Below are 17,314 nucleotides of genomic sequence, written 5' to 3'. Positions count from 1 at the left end.
AGTGTCGCAAGATATGAAGACTCCTCCAATCACCGTTGCAACCTTTTCCAGAACTGTCTTCTCCCAAAGATTGAAAGGAAGTCCAAACAATCTGATGACAAAGGCCCTGAGCACCTTTCTGTTACAGGATACAGTCCATCTCTGTACCCAAATAACGCCCAATTCAGTCTCAAAACTATCAAAATCTATTATCTCTTCTTCACCTACCAGGATGGCATGTCTTTTATCAGATGGGAAAGCCATGACTTCTGCATTCACTTGGAGTTTTTTCTTTAGGGGGTGTTCTTTTTCTGGATTTGGAGAGGGGGTAAGTTGGTCAATGGGATTTTGATTCCAATTGACCAAAAATTTCATGTTCTTTTTTATCTCCTAGGTGGGTAAATAACTTTCCCATCTTGGTGAAAAGTTGCCAACACTTGAAAGGGACAAAAACGTCCCTTGTAATAATGGATTTTTGTGGATAAAATAGTCGTTGCCTTATTTATATGGGAAATAAAAGAACATGGGTAAATTCACCTACCTAGGTAAATCTTTCATGGGAAACAATTACCTGGATAAGTGCATTTACCTAGGTAAGTAACTTACCGAAATGCGAACAGGGTATTAATGTATTCATGATTGCTCCCCAATCCGTAACCTCTAAGGTTGCAACTTGGGTCGGGTTGGCCCTAACCCAACCCGAAAAACTCTATTTGGGTTGGGTCGGGTTGATGCTCAGGTTAGGGTTAGGGTTGAAATTCATGAACCTGACTTTATTTCGAGTTGGGTTAGGGTTGACCCCTTGGGCAACCAAACCAAACCCAACCCGAACCCAACTCTATAGTATATGTCATATATAAATATATGTTGTATATACATTATATTTCATACATTGATTTTTTTAGATTTACGATAATTGTACAGCCCTCAGTACATACTATCATTCCTTTCTTTTAAGATAATCACTTTACGTAATCCTAAATGAAAAGACTAAAACCTTAACAACATATTTTATGTTTTTTGAATGTTTTATTCTTCATCTCCTCTCTAATGTTTGGCGCATCTATCATAAGTCATAACTCATAGTAAATTATAGTCATTTTAAACAATTATTTTTCCAATTGTGTACTAAAAGAACCAATAAAAACATCAACAAACAAATACTAATAAAAGTGAGTTAAGATTTGAGATTAAATAGTTTATGAGATTTTAAGGGATGGGAAGAAGGTTGGGTTGGGCCCAACTGGAGCCCAGCCCAACCCAAAGTCAACTTCGGGTTAGGGTTGAAGGAATTTAGTAAGGGTTAGGGTTAAGGTTAGGTAGATCGGGTTGAAGGTCGAGTTGGATTAGGGTTAGGGTTGGGGGTTTAGAACTTAGGGTTGGGCTAGGGTGGGGCTAGGGTTGGCCTCAACCCGACCTAACCTGGCCCGACTTGCAGCCCTAGTAACCTCCCTATTTGGTTTGAGAACTATCCTTCTCTACCCAATCCCCTCTGTTTCCCTCCAAGATCAGCTTTTGCATTATGTTGATGCTACCCAAAATCGTCCCATGTTCTATTGCTTCGTTGGGGTAATTCTTGAGGTTTTTTCCTTCAATTAGATCATCATCTCTCTTCACTAGAAAGTCTTGAAGGTTCTGAGCAATCAATCTCCAACCAGACCCCTGTTTTCCTTCTGGTAGGCAAACCAATTGTTTTCTATTTTTGCTGAATATCTCGGTCATAGACACAAGCCATCCTTTCTAATTTGACCTCAAGACGACCTGATACTTTCTATATGGACTTTCCAACGAACTCACCCAACGATTGATCTTCACTAAAAAAAAAAAAAATAGTTTCTCTTCCTTCTCTTAGTTTCAGAACTACTTAGTCTCTACCTCTTCCTTCTAATATCAATTTCTTTGCCTCAATTATGTTCTCAACCCTCCAGCGCACCGAGGCGAGATTTGTTAAGCCTGTATCTCCTTTCATCCTCCAAAAGGAGTTATTTATCCAGCAACATCATTGGGTGGTTCTAGCATTACTTTCTCTCTCAAACAAACCACTCCAATTATCAAGGTGGAATGGTCGTTGAGTAGTCGGGCTGCCAATTCAAAACTGTTTGCGGGAACTCCGGATAGTTATTCTTTTTTCTGATCGTGTGATGCAAGGCTTATACTTCTAATGATGAGCTTGCAACAGTCCAGCTATGATCTGCCACTGAATGTGGCCGTATCATTATAGAATTTAAGGCCCCGTTTGGCATCAAATCCTTAGAATCCCATCCAGAAAAGAATGGATTCTAGACTTTTTTTTATTCTATGAAACTATACAAGTGTTTGGTATAAAGCTCTAATTCTCATTTGTGGGAATTAGAATGTCGTTTGGCATGATTCTACTTCTTTGGATTAATTCTCTGATAATTAAGTTTCTATACAACAATTCAACTCCTCCCTATATCAATGTCTTGAAAGGCTTATGGCAGAGGCAAGGCATAAGCCTCAAAAGTATATTATATAATTTATGTAGAGAGATTGGGCCGAATGGGCCTTAATTTCATTGAATTTTAGTAGCCTTATTTCTACTTTATTCTTTTCTGTAATAGGCCTTCTTTATGGGCCTTAATACTTATTCTTCTTATGTGTTTTTTTAAGTCAAACACCCAACTAGGGGAACTTATGTAACTTACCAATATTTTATTATTTAGCACATATATAATCAAATTGAGAGGCAGAGAGAGAGGATCTAACATCTCTCTTCCTCTTCCTCTTCCCTTTTCTTTCATTCTCTTCTATTACTTCTAAATCCTTTTCTGAACTTCTCTTTCTTTTTTATTTTATTTTTCAGAATTATTGCTGGTGTGATTTACAAATTGGTATTAGAGTTTGGTTCCCACCTTCTGCAATTTCTTCTATTAGGCCCATACACAATGTGTGTAGAGAACTGATCAACTAATTGATTGGTAGCTTATACAACCCAGTTTAAGAGGGTTTTTGGAGAGGAATTTGGCCTTGTTTGAGGCCCAAGACAGGTTCTTGGAGATTTTCCCAAGAACCCTAGATAACTGGAGAAATTGATTTAAGGGTTTTAGAGACACTTTTAAGCTAGTGCTTGGGGCTTGAAGGGAAGCTTTTTGGTCCTCTTTGAGATCAATTCAAGTTGGAAAGGGTTCTAGAATCCCAGGAGCAATTGGACTTTCATTCCCGGCAATGGACTTTCTCTTCCATACCCAGCTCCTATTGAACCTTGTATTGAGTCCTCTATAGTTCCTTCTATTAATGAGGACTGATCTTCTCCTCCCAACTCTCTCATTCCTGTTCCTCCCCCTCCTCCTACTAGTCCTCCTATTTTTACCACTCATCCTATTGTTCAGAGGTGGTACTAATAACATAGGCTAAGGCATACACAAGTTGTTCCCACACCTCCATTTGAGCCTTCGATACTTCCAACCACTGAAGAAAAGATAGGTCCAACATCACCATCACTAGTACCTTCATTTCCAGACCTTGACCTACCCATTGATGTGAGGAAAGGTAAGAGAAAATGTACAACTCATTGCATTTCGAAACACCTTTCTTACAACTTATTGCCCCCTTCCTATTATTCTTTCCTAGCCTCCATTTCCTCTCAACCCATTCCAAAGTCTGTAAATGAGGCCTTAGCCTAATAGAGTGGAGGGGTGCAATGAGAACTGAAACAGAAGCACTTCATATGAACAATACCCGAGACATTGTTAATTTGCCTACTAGAACGGAAGATATTGGATGTAAGTGGGTTTACAACATCAAGTATCATGTTGATGAAACGATTGAGACATATAATCCATAACTTGTTACCAAGGGATATACCCAGGTGTATGGGATAGATTATATGGAGACCTCTCCGATAGCTAAGATGACTTCTATAAGGGTTCTATTGTTTTTGGCAGTGAGTTGTGATTAGTCTCTTTTATCAATTTGATGTTAAGAATGCATTCTTGAATGATGATCTAATTGAAAATATGTCTCTTCCCCATGGTATGTTTGGTAAGGAAATGCACGGTAAGGTATACAAACTAAAAAAATCACTTTATGGCTTGAAGCAATCTCCACGTGCTTCGTTTGACAAGTTTAGGGCTGCTCTTGTTCAGTTTGGATATACTCAAACCCAATCAAATCATACCCACTTTGTTAAGAGGAGAGATACTCGGTCACCTTTCTTATTGTTTTATGTGGTTGATATTGTTGTTATTGACAGCAATACATAAGAATTTAATGACCTTAAAAGGTTCCTTAATTATAAGTTTGAAATCAAAGACTTAGGGGAGTTGAGATATTTCTTGGGCATTGAATTTGCTATATCCAAAGAAGGAATCTTCATTTCCCAAGACTAGGAAGCTCGGTGCCAAACCTGCCTCCACTCCTATTAATGTGAATTGTAAGCTCTCAACTGATGATGGAGATCTCTTAACTATATAGGGGAGTGTTTCAAAGATTGTTGGGAAAACTTCTATACCTCTGTATAACACATCCAAACATTTCATATGCTGTGATTATAATTAGCCAATTTATGCATGCCCCCAAAGACACACATATGACTACTATAGAAAGAGTGCTATGTTATCTTAAGGGCACCGCCAAAGACACACATGGAGAGCTCTTAACTGTACAAGGGAGTGTTTCAAAGATTGTGGGGAAACTTCTATACCTTTGTATAACATGTCCAAACATTTCATATGTTGTGAGTATAATTAGCCAGTTTATGCATGCCCCTAAAGACACACATAGGACTGCTATAGAAAGAGTGCTATATCTTAAGGGCACTCCCACGAAGTGCATATTCTTCACCAAGCATGGCGGTGTGAAGTTAAAGGCCTATATAGATGCTAACTAGGCAAGTAATATAGATGGTAGGAGGTTCACATTAAGATATTGTGCTATGATAATTGGAAATATGGCTTCTTGGAGGAGTAAGAAGCAAAGAAGGAACTCGTGGTAACTAAATCTTCAGTTGAGGTAGAGTATAGGGCTATCGTGTGGAGACACTTGATGTACAACAGTACTATAGTTTTATTCTTTCTATTTCTTTATTTTTCTCTTTCATCCCTTTAAGCGCTCTTTTGTATTTCTTTAATTTTCTCTTTCAACATTTTAAGGGCTCTTTTGTAAATGTACATATTAACATAAATAGGACTCTTTGGGGGTGGGGGTTAATGATTACATTTGACACCCCTAAAACCTTTGGTCTTCTCTCTTTCAAACTGGTAGATTGATATAGTATCAAAGCAGGTCGTGTCCACCAGTTGTTGATTCAGTTCATTTCTTGGATGTTAGAGAATTGTTTAAGAAACGTTTTTTACTACCATCAAGCTTTGTTTGAAGGCTATTTAAGGGTTGTTTTGATAAGCCAAAAGTGATACATTTTTTCTAGGAAAGACGGCCAACAGGTTCATATTTTTTTTATTTCTCCAAATCGGCTGATCCAATAAACCTAAGACTATAGAGTTGGTGTCACCTTGGCCTCCTTTCATTGTTTGTTTGATCTGATTCGGAGATTGGTTCAATTTTGGTCAGGTTTTGATCCCACCTTGTGATCAATAGTCTTGGAACATTCCTTTTTTGGACTATCATCGATCTAAACCTATTATAGTGAGATTTCTGTAGTGTAATCTTATTCTACTTAGTGAAGTATTACTTCAGCATTGTATTTGAACTTTTTCTGATTTAAGTTGGCGGTTAATCACTGGTTCTTCCTTTTAGCATCAATTTCAGCATTGTTAAACTATTTTGGACTATGGTTGTTATCTAGAATTGCTAAGAAGGCTGGTATCATTCCTATAAAGTTTGATGGAACTAACTACAACATGTGAAAGTTCCATTTTGACTTCTTTGATGAAGGAAAAGGCCTAGAAGGATATTTTAATGGAAATGTTACTAAACCGAATGAAACTGATACCAAGGCTTATTTACAATGGAAACTGGATAATGGGAAAATAGTTTCTTGGATACTCAGTTCAATAGTATCTCATGTTGCAATACCCATGAAAAGAATGTGTACTGCCTATGAGATGTATGCATACTTGAAGAAAGTATACCATCAATTTAACACTCAAGACAATATCAAATTGAGTCTAAGACTTTTGCTTATTGCTAGGGAGATAGGAAGATTCAGGAATATTACGCTAGTTTCCTTGACTTGTGGGTAGAATATGAGCTTGTTCATATAGATCCTTCAGACTCTATAGAATGTGTCAAGTATCTCTAGTAGCATTTTAAGAAGATGAATATGAAACTTAGATCAGAATATAAGATAATCAGATTTAATATTTTGAGTAGAGAAACTCTTCCATATTAGGATCTAGTGATAGGTGAACTTTTGAAGGAGGATACTAGACAATTGACTGCTGCAAGTATTGATGGGAAATCAATTGATTTTGGGGTTCACACTACTTTTATTGTTCAAGGAAGTAAGAAATCCGGTGCTAAGGAATTCTCCAAAACTTAGTGTTACGAGTGCAAGGGATTTGGCACATTGCTTCTCACTGCAAGAAGAGGAATGTTTGCACTTATTGTAAACAACATGGTCACATCATTCCAAATTGCCCAATTAGGCCATCTAAGGGTGTTCGGAAGAAAAACCGGTCATGTGCATATCAAATGATTAAGGGATAAACCATTGATATATCTTCTACGAAGGGTGATTCCTTTGCTAAGGGTGAACCTTATACATCTATGAATGAAGAGAAAATTTGACAACCGTTATCCTCTACTTTTTCCTCTTCCTTTTCAGCTATCGACTTGTCTGTTGAGTTTTCTGGTTATTGTTCCTTTCAATTTCATGTTTGGATCATTAATTCTTGAGCAACTAATCATATGATAGGAGCTTACCTTGAACCCCTAGATAACATTTCTGAAACTACCATAGACATATGATAAGAGTTTACCCTCTTACCAAAACCTTTTTTGTTTCCAATCTTACTATTAATCTGATTTCTATTGGTCAACTTGTTAATGAATGTCATACACTTACATTTTCTCATGATGGTTGCCTGATTCAAGACCAGAACACTAAGAAAGTGAAAGGAAGGGGCATAGATTGGCCTGTCTATTTGCATTGGAGTTCGAGAATTCTCAGGCATCAACATCATCAACTTATTTTAGTTCATCCTCTTCTAGTTCTTTTGTTGGGCAAAGGAATAATGTTTGGGATTTATGGCATAAACATTTGGGATATCCACATTTTGAAAGATTAAATTTTTTTTAGACTCTAGTTCCATTAAAAATAAAATTCCTTCTTTACATACATTTGATACACCGTGTGTTTCTTGTTGTTTAAGTAAAATTCGCACTATACCCTTTCCTCACACATCTAAGTAGGCTACCTCACCATTTGAAATTATACATAGTGATGTTTGTACTTCATTTGTTATTTCTCAATTTGGATACAAGTACTTTGTTTTGTTCATTGATGATTGCATCAGGTACATATGGATTTATTCTATCTTACATTTCAGCTATTTCATGTTATGGTACGAGTTCGATTCCTGTCTCACATGCGTATTCTCAGCTCATATTCAGGGGGAGAATACACTGATAAAGACTTTTTGTCCTATTCGAAGAGCCATGTGAAACAAGTTCAATGAAATTGTCTAGATACACCTCAACATAATGGAGTGGTAAAGTGTAAGAATGGGCATGTATTTAGTGTTGTGAGAACCCTACTACTATAATTTCATGCTACTTCATTTTGGGTAGAGGATACTAGTACCATTGTTTTCTTAATTAACTAGCAAGGACCCATGTGATGCATGGGATTTATTAAGCGAAAGATAAATAATAAAAAAGGTCATTTACTAAAATACCCTTATAATTTCATGGATTTACTAAAATCTACCTTATAATTAGAATTTTACTAAAACACCACTTATAATTTGCAATGTATTTAATAAAACACCACTAAACACAATGTTGACCTTAATATTCATTTAAATAAATTTAATCAAAAGAAAATTAAAATAAAATTACCATTTTTGCCTTTAATATAAGACACGAGCAACCACTCTATTGGCTATATTTGGTCAATTTTGTTTTTTGTACAAAAAACATATTAAGGGTATTTTTGGAATAAAAAATCATGGGCTTAATGAAAAAACAAACACTCCTTAATGAAAGGTTGATTAAGTAAATAAGTTGTAAAATATATGGGATGTTTTAGTAAAATGAAAACTATAAGATATGTTTAAATAAATATGTAAAACTATAAGGTGTGTTCTAGTAAATGACCCTAATAGAAAAACACAAGAGTATACAATTGTTTTATATTTTCAACATTTTAAATAATTAATAATTATTCCTATTTTATATACTACTTTTAATAATTTTTTATAATACAAAATAACAATAATTAATTTCAGTTAGGTTTATTCATTAAACTGATGAAACCGACCAACCCGATCAACTAAATCCGAATTGGTCGATTTTCTAGTATTTTAGGTTGGCTTTGGTTCAAAAATTTCCCAATTCGACCAAGTTGGATAAGTTTCACTTTGGCCATTTGTAAACCTACCAAAATCGAATGACCAAACCATGGATATATATTAATATTTTATATTTTAAATATAATTTTTAATATAAAAAGTGGGAACTTTCCCATATTTCTTATTCTAATATGTTTTATATCATAAATCTAATTTTTAAATTTATTTTTTAATAATTACACTATAAAATTTAAAATTTAATTTAATTTCTAAGTTTAAATCTTTTGAATCGACTAACAAAACCAAAAAATCAACCCAAACCGATACAACTTGAGAGGGTCAATTTTCACAAAAGGTCAGCCAGTTTCTGATGACCAACTCCCTAACCTGACTATGTCAATTTGGTTGGCCAAATAGCCTACGACCGAACCGAACCTACTCATGAACTCTCACAATTTCAACTAAATTAATAGTCTCATCTCTAATAAATAACAATAGTTTAATCTCCAATAATTATTGAAAATTTATAGTGAAAATACACAATTATTGAAAATATATTGATAATGAAAAAATACAATAAGTACTAAAAATATATTAACTTAGTCAATAAATAGTAAATCTCAAATAATAGTTTAATCTCTAATAAATATTAATCAATAAGTTATAACAAAAATACAATAAATACAACAAGTACAATAAATTAAATGTAAAATTTTCAATAATAGTAGTTTAATCTCCAATAATTATTGAAAGTTTTCTGTTAAATAACAAAACAAAATAAATTTATACATAATCATTGAAAATATATTTATCACAAAAATAATAAATAATAATTTTAGTATATATAATTATATAATAAATACAGATTAAGAGAATAGGAAAATATATAATTTTAGTATATATAATTTTAGTATATATATGAGAAAAATATATCTTAAATATAGGATTTAATTTGAGAGAATAGGAAAATATTATTATTTCCAACTAGTTTTTAAATTTTACATTCCATTTCCACCATTAATAAAAACATTTCTTATTTATCATACTTATTATTGTTTAATATGTAAGTTAAAAATGTTCCCATTTTTTTTTAAATTCTATTTTTTAATTTTATCTATTTTTTTAATTTTATTATTTAATCGTGGCAACATGGATTAACCAATTTGACCCAAAATGATTTAATTTCTTACCAACCTAGATGAAAACGATATTTTTGCTAGGTAGATTTTAAAAGTATAAACTTTTATGTTATTGGAATTATTAATTTATTATGTATGGATTTAATTAATAGAACTTAATGATGAGAAGAAACATAAATGACTTAAATATATGATTCAATGAACATGAATGCAATTTAATAACTTAAATGTTGGATTTATTGAGAGAGAATTGAATGCATTGAATATCTTTAAATTACCTCTTTTCAACTCATTTAATATCAAGAATGATTACCTTATTTGCCCTCATTTTTTATCAATAAATATAAATACAAAGGGGTAAATTTTGTCCTTAGAAAATTCTAGAAATATTCTTAAGGCCATTCGTACTTTTTAAAGTAGTATAGATATAGATTGTTCTTCCTCTTTTATTCTTACTAATATGTCTCATTTCTAGAAATTGTTTGGTTGTCCTCCAGACTTGTCTCACCTCTAACTGGTGTGAAGGATTTTCTCGTCTTCTCTTGCAAAAAAGGTTATGTGACCTAGATCCTACGCCTACAACCCCATTTCCTCCCTGGTCCAGATCATCACTCTACAAATGCTCCTATAAGTTATGTTCCTTCAAATTCTGTTTATATTTCTACCAAATCTCTTCATTATTTTTCTCATATTTCTAGACCCCCAACCACTACGATTTTCCTTCAAACCATAGTTCATTGTCTATTACGTTATCTACCATAGATATTCTCTACTCATATTAGTAGGCTATTACCACTTCACATTGGAGAGAAGCCATAAATGCAAAAATTCATACTTGACATGAGAATGACACTCGAGTTGTTAGATTTACATGGTCAAGTTGTTACTTTATCATTGAAAGTTGTTAGATTTACATGGTCAAGTTGAAGTCTGATGGTTCATTAAATTGGCACAAAGTCACCTTGTTGCTCTAGGCAAGGCTCTTGAAGCTAAGGTCCCCAATAAGACTTCCCCCTCAATACAAATAGGACAATGATCATAGGTAACTCTAGGCAAGGCTCTTGAAGCTAAGGTCCCCCATAATTCCTCCCAATCTATGAGATCGGGGGGGGGGGATTGAAAGTTTGTCCAAGTCTTCTTGTAGTAAGGGAAGTTCTTTCAATCCCAAAGCATCTATAAGATTGTTAAAGTTTCTCATGCTAGTCCTAATGCTTTGGGTTGTGTTATTTGATTCACTCAAAAATCTAATAACACTGAAATCATCCCCAAACACCAAGGGCCCTCCCAAACTCCTCTAATGAAGACAACTCCTCCTAGAACAAATCTCTATCTTTGTATAACTTGGGGCCATAGAAATTAGTTAGAGTCCAAGTATTCCCATCAGAAGAATTTCTAAATTTTAAAGAGACTAAAAATTGTTTAATTACAACCCAAAACCTCATTTTTCCAAATTGTTAGAATCCCCAAAGGATCCCCATGAAGGAGCAAAGAACCAACTATCTTCATGTAACCATTCTAAGAGTCCCTGAAAAGTCCCCTTTTCTTCTCTCCTTTCTCCTATTATCCTCCCTTCCATAGCTTATGTTACATTTAAGTTTTTCAACCTTCTTCTTCTTTTTCTTTCTTTTCCTTCCATTCTTTCTCTGATAAACTTATGCTCCCCTCTCTTTATGCCCCTCCACCTTGGAGCCTTTTTTCTCCCCTTTTTCTTCGTGGTTCGGAGGAGTAATTGTTTCCTGGCTGGGCAGTTAAGTAATTGTATATATCTCTTCTTTTTCTTCCTTGTCCCATGCATGAAACTCTAGAAGGGTAACATGGTATCAGAGCAAGTGTATGAAGGTTGTTTGGATGATTCAAGTTGAAGAACAAGAGACTAATTCTGAGGCTCAAAGAGCTGGGCTAAACTGCTTAGTCTGGGATGTTTTGGAGAACTAGGGTTTAGTTGGAAGCATCTACACCTGAGCATAGAGATCAGTTTCGAATGGGGATTTAATAAGAGGTATTTTGAGAAGTCTTTTAAACATTTTTCGGAAACTTTATGTGCAGTTTTAAGGAGTGAAATATCATATTTTCATATCTGCTCAAAATGGAAATTTCAAATGACAGCTTCGGTCTTCCTTGAATATCTTCTAGTCTGTTGGGAATTTGGACTTGATAATCACCATTTGAGTTTGGTTTCATTCAGTAGGTAGAATATCCCTTTTTTAGTGCCAGAAATTTCTGGTAGCTTACCTGAACTTTTTGATCCCCCCTGATGTCCTAGTTGAATTCGGTTATGCATTTAACATCCATGGTTTTCTGCAAGACTATTTACGTAGGAGATTGGAAGCCAACCACCAAAATTTGCAAAGTTGAGGATAAAATTTTCTATCTTGATCCAAGAACTAACGAATAGGATGAAATTTAGAAAGAATTAGGCAATACAAAAGAATCTCCAAATGGATAAGAATTCTTCTCATGGAAAACCAACAAACCACAATATGACAAATGGCAACTAAAACCAATCAAGTTATTACCTTTTCTACCAGCTTCCATTGGTTTCTTTATAGTGTCTCCTTCTGACTTTGGAATCATCACAACAGGAATGATAATGTTAAGAGATGTATCATTGCCAGAACACACCATTTTATAAAGTTCTGGGGAGGACAGAAAACAAAGTTAAGATGTAACATCCAAGATGTAAAATAAACTTAAATGAAGAGTCCCACATTAAAGAATCAGTTCTCAAGAAATTTCTCAAACGTACTATTTTAATGATCCAGAAAGGTTCCATTTTTTTAGGGATCAGCAATGATACTTTCACTAATGAACAGAAGAACAAATATACAAAATCTAGGACGTTTCCAACTTGAGATGATGTCTTCCTCTCACCACACCATGCTCAAGGAGAAAATTCCAATCCCAAAACCTTTGCCACATGTCCAGAAGCAACCCTTCTGTGGGATTTTACTGATAACAAATTGTAACTTTGAATGAGATAATGTCATGGCAATACTCCAATACAAGGGTTAGGGTGGACATGGACAAGGAGAATGAAAACATGGCAATCCCTATCCAATGAATAGCTGGATTGGTTGCAGTGTTCCTCCACTTGGCTAGGTGAACTGACCTAGATAAGAAACCCAATTCAGCTGATAACATGACATAGGCCAATAATACTAGTGTCACAAAAGTGGCCCAAAGATCTTAAAGCACAAAAGGACAACATAATGTAAGACCATCATAACCCATGTTAGCACAAAAGTCCTTGTTTACATTTTGTCCCTTTGAGGGACTGCCAAGGTAGTCAATCCTGTGATGCTGGTATCTAGCATTGAAATAAAATTAAAATGATTATATGTCTACAAGGAGGGACAAATACCTATTTCCTGGGAAGCTAACAAGAACTCATTGGCTTTATTTACGAGGATGTCAAATCCTCTTATTTATAACAGGTTTGGTCTACACATTGGAAAATTATTGTTATGTTTTTATTAAAAGAAAGGAAAGAAAGAAATATACTACCTTCATTGTCATTTATCACCACTAAGCCAGATGCACCTTCTGATTGTGCAACTTGTGCTTTAGTTGTGAAGGCACAATCTCCACGCGTAGATACAACTATAGAGTTGGATAGCTGCAAACCAAAAATTTTGTTTAAAATAAAAATTAGCAGCTAAAAATCTAAAAAAGAAAGACAACAGAAATAAAATGACATAAAAAACAGTAGAAATTCAAAAAATAAAATAAATTGATGTATAAGAAAGAAAAAATGAACTGTAGAGAGAAAGAAGAGAAGTGAGAGCAACAAGAAGAGAGGCAAAAAGTTCTCTAGCTGCCTCTTCCTCATTTATTATTTTCCTATTCCTTTGTATATTGAATTTGGGAATACTTTTGCTCTCTTTTTGGTTGAAGATGGGTTCAACCTACAGGAGGTTGGTAGGGTTGTTCAACTCCAGCTTCTTGAGGCAACAGAAAAAGAGAGGAAGGATTATGTAGACAGTAAGATTAGTGGTGGTGTGGACCATTGAAGAAAGAAATCAAAGATTATCCAGTGAGAAGAGCAAGTCTAAGGAGGAACTGATTGAAATCATTACAGTTAGGACAGCACATTGGGTAAAGACCTTGTACCTCTTTTGTGAGTTCTCAACCAATGACATTTTAAGGGCTTGGACTGTAGTGGCGCAATCGGGTAGACTTGTAGAAAAAGTGCAGATGGAATGGAGACCTCCAGCTGGGAATAAGATGAAATTGAACTTTGATGGCAGCTCATTGGGCAATCCAAGAAAAGAAGGCATATGGGGTGTATACAGAAACAAGCAAGGAGAGGTAGTGGCCTTGTATTTGGTTCCAATTGGCTTTGGAGATTCAGTTCAGGCTGAAATATGGGCTCTGCTACAAGGAACAAAGCTTGCTATACAACTTGGAATTAGGGAACTGAAAATTGAAGGAGACTCACAATTGGTCATTGCTTGGACAAAGAAAATAAATTCAGTCCCTTGGAAATACAGACAAGCTTTTAGGGAAATTTATATCCTAGAAAAAAGGTTTAATGCTACATTCAGCTGGATAAGGACTGCCTATGGAATGGCAGATATGTTGGCAAAACAAGGCATTGACAGGCCTCTTCTATTTTGGGCAAAATTGTAATATGATGTAATCTGAGATGGGGAAATGAGTAAATGATTGTACTAAATTTATGAATTATTAATGAAATCTTTTTACTGATAAAAAATAAGTTTGGGAAATTAGGGGCCTTCAAGGATAGGAGGGGTGGTGACAGATGGACAAGGGAATTTTGTAGTAGTATTCCCAAAACCTATAGGAGTTGGAGCTTTAATAAGTGAAAAAATATTAGCTGCTTTAGAGGGCATAATAGTGGCTAGGACATCGAATTGCTTGAACCTGGTGGAAGGGGATTCTAAGGTGGTTATTGGATGATTGAAGAATGAATATACAGTGATCTGGCAGTTTAAGATTGAGGAAGATCAAACATTTGGTGAATTCTATGCCTGTATCCTTCATGTTGACCCAAAGATCAGCTAATGCATAACTGATGCATTGGCAAGCAGGGGGTGAATTATGAACAGGGAACAACTTTTCTAGGGTAACTTATAACATGGATTAAATGTTAAGTTAGATAGGTCTTGTGCCAATCTAACATTTGGAGTGCTTTTACACAGAATCATACATAATGATCCTTTATCCACAGTTAATAAATGTTTTCTAGTACGAATAAACAAAATAATAAGATCACCACACCATAAAACACAACAAGTCCAAGAACACACAAAAATGCATGCGAAATAGTGAATGAGGAACCGAAAAGAAAGTTTAACAAGCGTCCAATACCAAAAAATCCTCAACTTTGAGGGAATTGTGGCTTTCTAAGGGAAACACATGGAAAGTGCATAAAAATCTCTGAAGGAACTTTTACTTGCCTGAAAGTAAAATTAAGCAATATTTTGTGATCATGTTTTATAAAGATTGCAAGGAAGGACCTTAGAGGAGGAACTTGAACAGCAACTCAGGGGATTTGCAAAAACAACAGGCAATTTTAGAGCATCGCGTCTCTGACGTGGTAATATTGCACCAAATTTAGCACTCAATCCAACCAGGCTTTCACCTTCAACACCATCGACCCAGTTCTTCACTAAAACCTGACAATTGAGTTCAGAGATACTCAGAAATCAACACTGTAGATGTCTAAATAGGAAGAAGATGATGAAACAAAGAATCTTAATGACATATAACCAAGATAATGAATAGATTTATGTAATGTATCTATATGAGCTTATAAATGGGATAACACAAATATGCACAAGCTAAAGTGCAATGGCTCCATACTTTCATGTTCAGAAACATCAAATCCTTTTATAGTTAAAATAATAATATAAAATAAAAAAAGGGAAAAAGCATAAGGAAACATAAAAATGTAAAAAAGCATTGAAGCACCACTAGATAAGCTTAAGATGAACTAACAAGAACATCTCAAGAAGATAGTGCAGCTTAATTGTCAAATAAACTGTTATACCATAAAAGATACAGAAGGACCATGCAAAAACAATTAATGTTGCACAAACAACTATTCTGTTTTGTGTAAAACTAAGGAAGTTAATGGACAGAATTCAAACTTTAGAATGAATCTCCTCAATTCTTCTGTCTACTCTATTGATTAAATAGTAAAAAGCTCAGGTAGTATTTTGTAACCAAAGCCTTCAGCATCGAATACATAGAAACATTTAAATTGTTGTAAAAATTCCAAGGTTTAAATGCTTAAATCAACTTGTACATCTCGAAAGGGCAGAGCTTCAACGGCACAAAAACATCGAGGAGGGGGGGCAATAGGCGCATTTGGTGTTTGAAGAAACATTTGAATTTTCATGACATTAACACGCTAGACTACTTGATCAGTTGATCATGGCACATTGCCAGACTAAAATGATTTTATGCTCGGATCTTTACAATTGTCCATTTCTGGAATTCTGATGGTTATGTTATGATTAGACAGAATTACCAGGAAGAAGTAGTTTTCCCATCTTGTTTAAATTTTAATTCATTTGTCAAGATTCAGCTTTCAGCATTTTGTAAGCTTAAAATAAGCCTCAATTTTGGACATGTCCGGCACTAATTGCGCAATGCAGAAGAAATTCCAATATACAGAATAAATTTCATATATACACCAAATTTCTTGGGGAAAGATGTCATTTTGAAAGCAAACTAACAAAAATAACATCAAACCCGGAACCCTGCACACCAATATTTGCCAAAAACAGGAACAATTAAGAGACCATTTCCAATATGTTCATCAATTATCACAATTTCTAACCAACTAAAAGAGGAGAACACGACCACTTACCGATTGGAACTCGTTGTTGCAGGAGGTGGATCCAGATCTCGAGGTGGAATTATCTGCATTGGAGTCGGCGGCCGTGAACGGAAGATAAACGAGGAGGAAGAGATGAAGGGTTGCCAAAATGTAGAGAGAATTTGCAGAGATCTCCATGGCCACCGGCACTCGTCTTCGCCTGCAACCAACCAGTCCTTCCCGCGAACACGGCCGGTGTTTTTCTTTTTCTTCTTCTTTCTTCTTCTTCTTCTTCTTCTTCTAACGGTCAGGAACCGAAGGCTTGTCTTCTTATGCCTATTCAAATATATAGTATGAGCGAAAATGGGGCCCCTAGTTGGAGGGCATCTGAACCGTATTTACGGAATCAAGGATCCGGATGGTATATAATCAACTAAGATGGATAGAACCATCGTTGTTGATTAATGTAAAAGGAGAAATGTAATCCAAAGTGACGAAGTTAGCTTGTTACTTGTTGTATTCGTGGTGGATCGGTCCACAAATACCTAAAATTCATCTAAAAAGGGAACCGGGTTTTTCACCGATGATAAGGGCTATACCCTGGCCCGGGCATTTGGGCCTAATTAATACATTCTATTTAATATGTACAATATTTTTACATTATATGGCATTATGACATAATATATCTATACTATATTTTATATACAAAATGAAAATATTATATGTAATATATTATACATGTTTAAAGGATTGATGACATTATAGAGAACATGCAATCAAAATAGGATGCATGATTTCATGTAGCCAACGTCATATAGTTTGCTTTTTTTTTAAGCCAACCTATGGTAGCAAATATCATATAGTTTGGGCTCTATAAACTTTTCTCCCTAACTAATGCCTCTTATAAATGAATGTGACCTAGATATAACAAATGAAATCAAAACTATTGTAAAGGACCAAAAAGCACATAAGAGATT

General features: G+C 34.9%; 1 protein-coding gene across 1 annotated transcript in view; it reads right to left on the bottom strand.

The window, feature by feature from the left end:
• Positions 1–16,816, bottom strand: part of LOC104588916 (signal peptide peptidase-like 2) — a 140,151-nt gene extending 123,335 nt beyond the window's left edge. Inside the window, exons 1-4 of the mRNA XM_010247040.3 lie at positions 16,389–16,816; positions 15,031–15,189; positions 13,055–13,166; positions 12,067–12,186 (exon numbers count right to left, since the gene is read on the bottom strand). Of these exons, the coding sequence (XP_010245342.2) occupies positions 12,067–12,186; positions 13,055–13,166; positions 15,031–15,189; positions 16,389–16,535 (538 nt within the window). The 5' untranslated portion in view covers positions 16,536–16,816. The remainder of the gene's footprint in view (positions 1–12,066; positions 12,187–13,054; positions 13,167–15,030; positions 15,190–16,388) is intronic.
• Positions 16,817–17,314: the final 498 nt, after the last annotated feature.

Source organism: Nelumbo nucifera, chromosome 3 (assembly GCF_055504915.1).
Source record: "Nelumbo nucifera cultivar China Antique chromosome 3, China Antique-T2T, whole genome shotgun sequence".
In the NCBI taxonomy this organism is placed as follows: Eukaryota; Viridiplantae; Streptophyta; class Magnoliopsida; order Proteales; family Nelumbonaceae; genus Nelumbo; species Nelumbo nucifera.
Note: the sequence above shows the minus strand (reverse complement) of the source record. Positions and strands in the feature narration are given on the sequence as shown.